The 12,558-nt window shown below is 35.4% G+C and overlaps 1 protein-coding gene across 3 annotated transcripts; it reads right to left on the minus strand.

Annotated features, from left to right (window-relative positions):
• Nucleotides 1-1,078: 1,078 nt before the first annotated feature.
• On the minus strand, nt 1,079-11,635 carry LOC306865152 (beta-1,4 N-acetylgalactosaminyltransferase 1-like). 3 transcript variants are annotated; one of them, XM_079409563.1, is made up of 13 exons: nt 10,856-11,621; nt 9,951-9,996; nt 9,171-9,311; nt 8,969-9,001; nt 8,680-8,814; nt 8,261-8,367; nt 8,055-8,092; nt 3,960-4,140; nt 3,182-3,268; nt 2,884-3,065; nt 2,604-2,747; nt 2,287-2,512; nt 1,079-1,714 (listed from the first exon to the last, which is right to left on the minus strand). In XM_079409563.1, exons 3-13 carry the CDS (start codon nt 9,296-9,298, stop codon nt 1,533-1,535), a joined length of 1,443 nt encoding a protein of 480 aa, XP_079265689.1. In that variant the 5' UTR covers nt 9,299-9,311; nt 9,951-9,996; nt 10,856-11,621; the 3' UTR covers nt 1,079-1,532. The 3 variants fall into 3 exon arrangements, with proteins under 3 accessions (XP_079265689.1, XP_079265688.1, XP_079265690.1); XM_079409562.1 differs by lacking the exon at nt 9,951-9,996 and having other exon boundaries at nt 10,856-11,635; XM_079409564.1 differs by lacking the exon at nt 10,856-11,621 and having other exon boundaries at nt 9,524-9,954.
• Between the last annotated feature and the right edge of the window lie 923 nt (nt 11,636-12,558).

A 12,558-nucleotide genomic window follows, 5' to 3' on the forward strand; every position in this document is an offset into this window, starting at 1 on the left:
TTAAGAATCAAGGGGATGTAAACTTTTGAACAGGGCATTTTTATAAATTCAGCTATTATTTTCTCTTGCGGACTATATTTAAACATCTGATATGTGAAATATCTTATTCAGGTAAGTACTAAATAAGCAACAACATGCATGTTTTATGATCCCTCTTATTTTAGTAAAATACTTAACATTTTGCAGATTCTGAAAGGGAGATGTAAAGTTTCATCCTCAACTGTATACTACCATCAGGATGACATCTTTCATGGGAAGTCCATGATTATTAGATCAAGACAATGCCAGGTCTCATTCTGCATGTGTTACAACAGCATGGTTTTATGGCATCTCACAAAATGTCCCAACTTTTCTGGAATTGCGATTGTAGTACCTAAGGCTAGAATGGACAACTTGATTTAAACAACTCACAAATAATGAAATAGTAAAATACCAGTTGCTTTGCTTATTATCAGCATTCTAGCTCATCACTTTTAAATGCTGTAGTCAGTTCACTTTGAAAGTGGAAGAATCCTTATTATATTTGCTCTGTTTATGTATTATTAATAACAATCAATGTAACTTTAAATATTATGCTGATGCAGACGAGTGAGGAGTGCTGATTGTGCTGAATCAGCAGAAAAGAGTCAAAGACAACCCCCCCCCCCCCCCCCCCCCAGCCATATTGAATATGGAACTAAAGTGTTTTTCAGTTTTTCCTTTACGTGTTTCAACTTATATTAAGAAAAAAACATTTAATATGAAGAAAATTGCAACCTTCATAAACTTCATTTAGAGCTATTAAAAATACATTTGAAGAAAATGCATTCATTACATTTATTTTGTGTTATTTCTTCTTTAATTATTACTGTTCAAGTGACAAATACTATCATTTATTAATGTTCAATGCTATCGCATTATTAATATTCATCTGTGTTCATCTGTATTCAAATGTATTCAATTACATTTTCCTTTGTCAATTAAAAAAAAAAAAAACTTTCAGTTTTATTAATGTAAACCTATACAGGCTATAATGTATTTTAATACCAGTCAGACAGAAGATTAAAAAAATATATATTAATAAATAATACAATGCTATAAAGGTTTACAAATTTATTACAAAATATTACCAGTGTAATAGTGACCAAATATGTTCAGCAGTCACTGAGCCACTGGCATCTTATACAGACACACTAACAGAATATTGTCTATTATTTATTTAACAATACAGACACAGAGACGCTGTAGACCTCAGCAGACAACTTACAGCCAGCAATCATCTCATAAAAAGCTAACATGTAGACTGATATCCATTGTCAAATAAACAAATTTACAGAGAGAAATTTCTTAGTCTGGGGTTCCAGCTGATTTCATGTTTATATATATATATATAAAAAGTATTCTCCCACTTTGGACAGGCTCATTTATTTATTTTTAAAATCACACTTGTAACTGTCTTGCAAGCAAAACTAAATCTGAAACAAGAACTCACTAGTCAGAATATTCCTTTGGTGATCAAAAACAGTCTTATGGGAGAGGAGGACAAAAGCTTGTCAGAACTGTATATACTTTAAATAGTTCTTAAAGAAATGATGATACACTTTTCTCTTCCCATCAGCTTTCTTCTGAGTTCTGAAGTAAGCATATTTGCCCCGAGGCCGATGTCTTTGGTGGCCAATGGACAGGCCTTTGCAGGAAGCAACCAACAGTTGTCCAAGTCCATCCATGAAGAACTCTGAAGAAAGGCAAGGATGACAAGAAACGATGGAGCAGAAAAATGGATACAATAATGTCATCAGAAGTCCATGAGCTTTATCTAGGGACTAATTATAGATAATCTACAGTACATTGTTTAGTATGTGAGGAATGTTTGATTTAAAACTAGTCTAATGTAAGCCTGGTCCATTGAACTAGATTACAGTATATTAAAAGATTATTATTCAGTGTGGATTATTGATTTAACTGCACTAACACTATCAGATCCTTTACAGCACCGACTCCGTTATTGAAATTACTTGATCTGAAAAATGATACTATTGCCCGTAGAGCTGCTTATGACTGAACTGAACTCCTTTTAAAACTGAAATTTGCAACAATGAACTTGAACTTGTCTTCTGTAGAACTGATTATTGATTAATTGTGGAACATGAACACTGTAATGTTTCTGTTTATTAAAGTGAAGCTGCTTTGAAACAATTTTATAAAGCACTATACAAATAAAAGTGACTTGACCATTAGGAGGAGGAAACCGAGTTAAAAAAAAAAAATCAGAGCAATAACAATGGACAAAAATGAGTAAATACTTACCAGAATGACCCACTCGTTTTAGGTATGGGTCAAAGCCAACCCTTCTCACTGCATCCGTCCGACCCAGAAAATAATTTACAACTCCATCTGTTAGAATGCAGTCCTTAAAGTTTGGAAGTGGTTGATGAAACCCTTTTTTAACACGTGTTAGGCAGCCGCCTTCCTCTTCATCTCCTTCATACTTCAATTTGAAATAATACTGATTGCCTGATACCGCACCACCAAGCTAGACAGAGTCAAAAAGAGAAAGGATTCTCATTACCCCAAGCAGTAAGTTTCATAAATGTACTGCATTTTTACAAAAACAAAATTCTTACAATGTCCAGTTCTGGAACCGCTTCCATAATCTCTACAAAGCTCTCAATCCGGGTTCCTTTCAAAAATACAAAGTCATCGTCCACCCACAGGGAATATTTAGTGGTGACTTGTGATATTGCAAGATTCCTCCCTGCAAACCAGCCCTGAAGAAAGCAAATCATCGACAGCAGAGCGGTGAATAAGTAATCAATAGTTAGATATCAGCTAACAGCAGGGCAGAAAATACCAATACACCACTGTAAATATAGAATGCAAATCCAGAATATAAAAAGTGTTTGCCTGTGTAGGGGGCATAATGTAGTGCTCAATGTTTTTTCCAGTAATAGGTTCAGGCTTCAGGCTGTCATCCGCAATAATTATCTTTATCTCTGGGTAAAACATCCGGATACTCTTGATGAGGACATTGAGCTCCTTATACCTCAGAAATGTCTTGGTTATTATGGTCACCTGTGAGTTGACATCTGAATTGCAATGGAGAGAAGGTGGATTTCACTAGCAAGTTTTAAAAACTCTACAGACATTAATTTAAGAAGCATCTTTGGTGCCATGAAAACATCCCATGTTTTTGTGGTTTTACCATTTCCTGGGTCATACAGAACAGGAACTGTTTGTCTCCTGATTGTGATGGGAAACGTGACTTCATGGTCCTCAAAAGTGAAATGAACTAAAGAGAACATTTGATATGAAAAATAAATGATTTTATAAATTCTCATCAGATTGTACTGTACACTTTCAAAAATAAAGGTTCTTTACTGGCCATGAAGAACTTTTAATGTCCATGGAACCTTTTCAATGCACAAAAGGTTCTCTCTACTGTAAAACATTTCTTTAGATCATGAAATATTCTTCATATTAAGAAAAATATGGTTCTTTTTAGAACTGTTGGGGAATCTGTTCCATGGAATCACTGCAAAAACCTTTTGGAATGTATTAAAGGGTTAGTTCACCCAAAAATGTCATTCTGTCATTAATTACTCATCCTCATGTCGTTCCAAACCCGTAAGACTTTCGTTCATTTTCAGAACACAAATTGAGATATATTTGATTAAATCAGAGAGCTTTCTGACCCTGCATAGACAGCAAGGCTCCTACCACGATCAAGGCACAGAAATGTAGTAAAGTTGTCGTTAAAATAGTCCATGAGACATCTGAGGTTCAGCCATAATTTTATGAATCTACGAAGAATACTTTTTTGTGCACAAAGATAAAAATATAAAGACTTTATTCAACCATTTCTCCTCTTCCGGGACAGTCCTCCACCATTATCGACATTATCAGTGAGTAATTATTGACAAAGTTTTCATTTTTGAGTGAACTATCCATTTTAAGAGTCTAAGTGCCTCTCTTGTACATACGCAAGTCTGATGTTTTGATGTGGTAGATGGTGCTGGTGTAGGTCACTCTGGAGAGCATATTGTTGAGATGTGTGAGGTTGCTGGATGATATGGTCAGATTACTTTGACCCTGTCCCTCCACCTGATCTCCATCCAGAACATCCTCCACTGAGAGCACTCCTTTACTCACATTCAAAGACACCTGCAGACATGATTGTGATTAATGCAAATGAAGTGTTCCTGCAAGCAATTTCCAGCAAGGATTTAGGCTTCAGTCAATGCCCTTGCCCACACACCAAGCCTGTAAAAATTGAAACCAAACCAAATCCTTAAAATGATTTGAAAGCAAAGAAAGTCCAAGCATTTGAAAGTAAATGAAGTATGAAAAAATTCTCTCATTTCAGCCCACCACCTAGATTAAAAAAAGATTTAGGAGCACCAGGGCCTGTTGTGCCCATTTTCGACCCCTGCCAAATTATTACCCCCTCTCCTTGAAATCGCTACCTGATTGCCTAATCCTAACCCCTCCCCCACACCTAACCCTAAACCTACCAATACTAGGGGGGTAATAATCTAGCGGGGGTCAGAATTGGACACAACACTGGATTATCCATAGATGGGATTGGGTGAGTGCCCTGGGGCACCAGCCAATAGGGGGGCACCAAGTGATTACGATAATGACAAGACCTTTAAAATATTTTTTAAAAGAAGAGAAGAGATACAGATGCATAGAAAATGAACAGTTAATGATAAAATATATGCAGAGAGAATATCAAATGTATGCACGCATATAAAGAATTGCAATTGAGTCAGGTCACAGTGTATTTGCCCCTCCCCCCCAGTCAGAGTCAGAGCATATTTATTCACAAATGGATAGGCAGCATCAACTTGGCGGTTGTGCGAAATGTAAATAATAATAATAAAAAAAGAGAAAATGTCACGACACATAGCCAGGGCTATTCAGTGCGACTGAAAAGTACTGCGTGCGACCGGGTGTCTCACTCATCCTTAAAAGTGAAGCTGCGGGTTCTTTGATCGCCCCCTGGTGGCTGGCTGCAGTACGGATCATAAACCCCGCCCTCTCCATGTAAACGAATGGGACTTCAGTCAAAATAAAAAAATAAATTACACTTCCAATACAATTTTCCGAAATATGGTTTTGGTCATTTAAGGTAGTTGTTATTATGCTGATATATATTAAATTGTTCGTTTTTGTGATACGTTTAATTTTAGCTAGTAATTTGATGCTATAAAAACAGGGCGTGTCGGTTGATTGGGTCTGTGGGAGTTTGGGTGGGAGTTTTATTCCGTGGCTCCACCTCACAACTCTACTGCGCAGACTCGGGCTCCAAATGACGTCATTTACTCAAGATGGCAGCGGCCATACTGAGATGTACTCGCTTCACTGCAGGTCTTAATGCTCAGATCGGATTTTTTGCTGAAATTTTTTTGCGCTGTTGTTCACATTGTCATTTAAATGCGACTGCCATCAGTCTCATGTGTGAACCGTATACGGCCCTGAAGTGACCCGCATGCGCAGAAGAAGACATGACGTCAGACGCAGTGCACTGTGTTTGCGGAAATAAAAATGGATGCTGCTCGTGTTAGCGTGTGTTTAGCAATTTTTAAGTTAATGTGCAATCAGAGCCTAAATAACGAAGTCTGCCATTGTGATTTTAATCTTCCCGCCTTCTCCAGTTCACAATTGTGACGTCTGTCACATTTCAATCACGTACAAATCGCATGAAATGCAGCATGGCCGTTCAGACTCATTGCAAAACATTGGATATGTATCCGATTTAGGACCACATATGAAAGTGGCCTGGGCCTGATTTGAAAAAATTGGATTTGTGCTGTTCAGACTGTCATAAGAAAATCAGATATGGGGCACATTTGGGCAAAAACATTTTGGGCCAGATTTGGGCCACTTTAGCCAGCTGTGTGAACTAAGCCAAAGACGGTCACTTGCTTTGTTCCTGAATGAATCAGCCATTCAAATGAATCAGTTGAATTAATAATTCAGTGAAAAAAATCAGTGAATTGCCACCACCTACTGACAGTTTTATTTTTATGCTTTAACACTTTAACCTTCAACCCCATTTAGGGCCTCGCAGGTGAAAATAACCTACCTGAATTAAAATGGTAACAGTTTGTGACAAAGTGTGCTTACACAAACAAATTAGGTATCTTTGGAAAGAAGAGACTCTGGGCTTTACTATCTATCATCCAGAGTTGATAATGCTCAAAAAGATAAAAAGTTATAGACACTGACGTGCCTTGAAAAATATTTTTCCACACTGAATGTTTTTTTATTTCATATACAAATACATGAAATAAGTCCTGGAGCAATCCAGAAAAGTAATGGATCGAAAGCCATGTGTCTCATCAGTTCATATTTCAAATTTGAAGAAGATACCATGAAAAATGAGATTCCTGCAATATTTTTTCTGAAACTATTTATAGTCCCCCCACCCCCCTGTTTGAGGAAAAATAACCACCAAATGGATTGCAGAATTATACAAGCTATTTTAGTCATTATACATGTTCCTGCATAGTTTTTCAATTATAAAATAATAGACAGATTTATTTGAGCACTAAAAAATACAAAAATAATTATTTGAGTAATAAAAAAGGAAAAAAAATAGAAAAAAATGCTTTGTATATAGTATGTATACTGAAGTATTCTTCGTTATTCGTTATTACAATGATAAATATCACTGCCAGACGTGAAGTGATATTGCCAGACATGGTCATAGAGTCAGTAAACACACGCTGATGTGCTTCCATTCAGATTATAATCAAACAGATGGGCCATATAATCAATAATAGCTGATCAATGAATCACAATGATAGCCGTCATAGAGTCGCTAATAAACACGCTGATGTGCGTCCATACAGATTATAATCATGCAGACACGGCCACATTCCCCACACAATACACACACACACATATAAAAAATGTAGAAGAAAAAAAAAACAGTTTTTTATGGATAAAGCAGATCGCTAAGTTATGCCCCGCTCAGATGACAGCGTGCGTCACAGAAGCGTCACTGCCGGCAGGAGGGAGCGCCAAATTCAAATAATCTATATTCCGCTTTTCTGAGACTTTTTTTTCCGTAGACGGTCTCATTATGTTTGTAAGACCGTATTCTACAAAATCGTTTTGTTTTTTTACCACCAAGACGCTGTTTTTGAGCGTAATTTATTCCATAACGGACGCGAACAATAACTCTCTGAAGAAATGAAACGTAAACAAAGGAATATTCATCCTTATTACAACGTTATTGTTTCGCTGGACTAAAAGTGCTCGCTGGGATGTTTTTCTGTGGACCCTTACCTCTCTAACTAAACTGGGATTTCAGCAGTGGACGCGTTTGTGGCTCGTTATTACAATGATAAAGGTACGTACGGCTTTTTTACTCTGCGTGTTTGGATGTGTACTGCTTACACAAATGTAGCAAATTTGTGCCACTCATTCCTTATAAGCTTTCCATCGAAAAACAGCGATCTGTCGTCGATGCTTGAGGCTTAGACCCTCAGAATGATATAGAGTTTGACAAGATTAACTTTGTCCCGTTTCATTTATTCTATTAGAAAACAATGACACATGCAAACAAAGAGCGTTCAGTGCGAGGTCGCTCTGGTGCAGGCTAACAGAACTGTCATTTCAGTTATTTAAATCATTTCAATCAAACAATAGTTCTATATTCAAAATTCTATATTTAAAACATTAATCTCACAACATTGTTATGAAGTTAAAACCTCTGAGCCTCTGTAAATGTCTGTAAATTTACTTACATGTTATTTTATGTTCTTCTGTGCCACCTTTGTAGTGGAAACTAATCTTGCTTATATTGATTTCTTTTGATTAGTAACTTATTCTTCTTATTCTATTTTTTTTTTCAGAAATTGAATTTGACAATGACACAGCCTACCTTTAATAACATTAAGGGGGAAAAAATGGCATTGTATGGCCCCTGTAAATAATTTTTCAGGAGTCAAATATATGGGAACGCTAAATATTTTTTTTGGGGGGGGGGGGTTCAAATGTGGTCACCCTAGGGCACTACACTGTGTTAATCCGGGCCTGGGAGCACAAAGTAAAGGATTACCAACCTTGTACACCTCCCTCTTTTGTGTCTGAAGAGCAAGACCTTAAAAATGTTTGGTATTTAGAAATATTTCTTTATGATCATTTTTTCTATTTTCTGACATTTATAAAATACAATCTCTAAATATATAAGTAATACACAGGAGCAAGTAACTAAACATCAGGGCAGAGGATGCCATTTTAAACAACATTACATATCATATATGCATACCTGGTATTAGAGATTTTTGCATTGGAGATACTGTGAAACCTGTGATCGGATATTGGAGAGGAGAGTTGGCTGGTGCAATAATAAGTCTGTCCAAGTCTGCTCCCATCCTGAGAAAAATAAATGAAATCTACATTAATTTACAAAATGCATGTAAATATCACAAAGATGAAGGTAGGTCTGAAGAGATAATGATCATTTCATGTAAAAAAAATAAATAATGTTTGACATGCTATATATATATATATATATATATATATATATCTTGTCAAACAAGATTTTGTCAAACAAGATGAAAACAAGGTTTTCATACCATGAAATAAATGACCACTATATTGTATAAATGTAATTTATACATTTGACAAGAGATATATATATATATATATATATATATATATATATATATATATATATATACACACCTAAGTTGATGTTGCCTGTACTCCTCTGCTCTGCGTTTCATAATGTCCTTCAGCAGTTCTTCTGATATACTAGGTCTTGCAAATGTACCATTACTGAAACATGATGAACGATTTGTACTTAGAATTGGCCCAAGTCTGTGAAAAAAATCACACACGCACACACACACACACACACACACACACACACAAATAGGCAATAATTAAGTGAAACACGTTGAAGTCTTTTATTTAAAAAAATTAACGAAGCACTAATGTGACCATACACTTGTACTGTTGCTGCTGTACTTACTTTGGTTTGACGAAAATGACATGGTCAGAGGTGCTGAGCAAGAAAAAAAGAAAAAAAAAAGTCACTCATTAAAACTTTAAAAGGATGTAGTCTAATGAATAAAGGGCAAGATGCAGCCTAGCGCTTACAGTTGTAATACTATGAGTGCACTACAAATCACTTTGAATTAGTCTTCTGAATGACAGAAAACAAGGATACATACCCAGAGTACCCAGATTCTATTACGGTTTTCATGAAATCCATGGCCCCCAGCTGGATGAAACAAATGGCCAGTGCAGCACCAAGCAAAATCAAGAAAACTTTAAGCAGGAGGTGGTGGTTGCAGGACATTATGGGATTAGATCTGTAAAGACAAATACAGTATACATCAATAGCAGTAACACCAACTAGCACAAAATATTTTGAGAACAATTATGATATATATTATGATTGCTGCAGTTCAACATTTTTTATATATATTTTCCTTTGTAATTGTACAATTTACTAATTTCTAAGTGAAAACTGTTTCTATATGTAACAGACGCAGGCAAGTGTACTGGTGCGTGTAAACCTCACTCTCTTGATCTCAAAGAAGTGGCGCTCTAGTACTCGTTAGAGCGCCCGCCTCCCGCGCCGGAGACCGCGGTTCGAATCCCGCTCGGAGCGAGGCGAAGTAGAGCCGGTTACATATAGCCTACTTTTTTTTTTTCAAAACTAAAAAAAGTTGTAGGTAGCCTCAAAACGTGAGTACATATGTTTTTATATGAAGACAAAAACCAGATCCAAATTATAAACTTTTTAACTTTTAAACCAGGGCAAGATGTACATTTGAAATAATTGTGTCAGAAAGGTAGGGCAAATAGCCCACACCTATAAAAAATGTCTGCAATTTTTTTTATCTATGATTTTATGAGGTGAAACAGATTTAATCTTGAGCCTTTAACCAGATCTCATGAGAAAACGCAAGCATTTTAGTAATTGGAGATTTCGAATGAATTCATACCTGTGATGGTTTTGCTTGTTGTTGTAGTTGCTGTGAGGAAAGTAACCTACACCACAAGGCGTGGGTAAGAATTTATAAAATAATGACTACAGGCTGCCAACCCTCATGCATTCAGCATGACTCAAGCAACTGACAATTTTCTCACGCAATGAAAACATTGCGTCCACTGTAATAATAGGATATTTGGCATCCTCTCCAGTGCTTATAGGCTTTTAGTTTGAACAATGTAGCCAATTAAAGACAGGCTTCAGAATGTTTTTTTCTTCTTCTTGAATAGCTTAAATGAACTGTAACATCTTTTTAAAAGGAAATGCTATTAGTGCGCTTTCTGATATAATCCATTCAGAATTTGAATAAGAGATTTATTTTTCGTGTTATTAAGAGGACCAGTGACCACACATCATGTACAAGCAGCAAATATGAGACGTGACATACAAATCCCCCATCAATGCGGCATTCACTTTCAAAGATTGACAGTGATATGACAAGAGGAAAATGTGTCAGATGCATGAGCATTAAGCAATGTAGCCTAAATGTAGACTAATAGATTAGCGTATTAGAAAAATGGAAATCCCTTTCTATTATTATTATTATTATTATTATTATGAACAAAAACTGATTTATACGCAGTACCTGGTTGATATAGCTGTTACATAGATAGGCAATAGACTTATACTCAGATTATTTTATTAACCTATACTAGAAAGTCTACTACTGGAGTCTCGTAAAGCAAAAGTCCTGTATTTTTTATATAATGTTATGTTTATATTAAAGTAAATATACAGCACGATAACTTATTTAGAATATTTTACGCCATTATTTATAGCTAGGTCTGAGAATATATATGAATGTGATTAGATTAAACAAATATAATAAATCTTAAAAAAGAAATAAAAGAAACATACCTCTCTGTCGTCTGATATTCAGAGTTGATTCTTTTTTCTGTTTTACTCGCTTTTCATTCAAATTAAAAGCTTTCGCTTCTAGCCATAAATCTTGCCAAAGAAAATGATTTTTTTAAAATGTAGCCTCTAATAGAAAAGAAATAACCCTGTCCAGAAAGTATGGCTAGTACAACAACCAGCCGCAAACACTGATCTTTTTCCTTTAAATGAGACAAATGCACAATATTTAAATGAAGCACGTATATAAAGAATGTCTTTCAGAAACGCTACACAAAGGAAATGCCTCACAGGACAACAATGCTTAATTTGAAGTTGGTAAGCAGTAACCGAGACTCCAGACCGCAAGCTCATCGAGTTGGCTGAGTAATGTTTCATTAAATTAGGGTTAGAGAGCAGGACTATTATATTATACTATATATGTTAATCACTCTCATTTCACATTTATTTCCTAGCCTATAACCACACAAAAAAGAAGGAAAGTGGCACATTGGAACGTCTTAATGGAGCAACTTTTAAATGTTTCCATGTCAAAAGAATAACACTCCTGGGCTAACATTTATTTTACAAAAAATGGGGGAAGAGAGAGAGAAATATGCTAGTAAAGATGAGAACTAGGTGCCAAATTCACAAATATCTTTAGTTAAGAAATTTAAGAGTAATTAAGTCTGTAACAATGTTCCAATTCTTGACAAAATTCCTAAGAAAGTTCAGATTTTCTTTAGAACATCTTATGGCTTTGGTGTTGTCTGTATGCCAGGTCTTACCCAATACAACTCAATGAACTCAAACACTATAAAGGCTGTCTTTCAACACTGCCTGCAGATTACCATAATAGGCGTAAAACATGTGCATACTGTTTTCATTATTGCTGGCCTGATTTAAGAACATTCTTTTCAGGAATAAAGATTGAAGTTTTGTCCTTAGAACAATTGTAAAACAAGATAAGACCATTGTTAAATGTTTTTAAGAAAACAAAGTTCTTTTAAAAAATAAAAAAGTTTTTTTTTTTTTTTTTTGGCTTAAATGTTTTGTGAATCTATATATATTGTTGTAAGATTTGTATGTGATAAATAATGATGCCAAGGTGAGTGTGATTGGGGTTGTTTGATATATGGAGCTTTAAAAATTAAACATTGAGCTCTGAATACACACACACACACACAACAATATTCATAGTATGTTGTAAAGGCTCCTTTAAGAGAGGGCTTTTATTCTGACGTCGTCTATGGGATTGATATCCTGCCATGATTCAAAACTGAAAATAAAGTTCTGAAAGGTTGAAACTAAGTGTTCGAACACTCAAAATCTTACAAAAAAAAGTTTTGCAAGATCGAAAAATAAGTTTTGCAAGCTTGCAAAATGTAAAAAAAAAATTAAAATATCTCTGCAAACATTGTTGTTTTTGAGATTTCCTTCTTCAGAACTGCAAAACAATTTTACGATGTTGCGCAAACAATTTTTCAGAGTTTCAAATTTGTCAGTGTTCTCCCACTGTATTAGTTTGTTTTCCAGGTTTGAAACCTTGTAAATGGTGATCTGAAAACTGGTGTGCGAATGTGTGAAAAAAAGTTGTGAAACTCTGAAAACAGAGGTTTGCAGGGTTGCAAAGAGATAAATAAAATAAAATCTCTGCAAACATAATTTTGTTTTTGAGTTTTCCTTCTTCAGAAGTACAACACTCTTTTTTACGGTGTTGTGCAATA

The sequence above is a fragment of the Barbus barbus genome (genome assembly GCF_936440315.1).
Source record: "Barbus barbus genome assembly, chromosome: 4".
Classification (NCBI taxonomy): domain Eukaryota; kingdom Metazoa; phylum Chordata; class Actinopteri; order Cypriniformes; family Cyprinidae; genus Barbus; species Barbus barbus.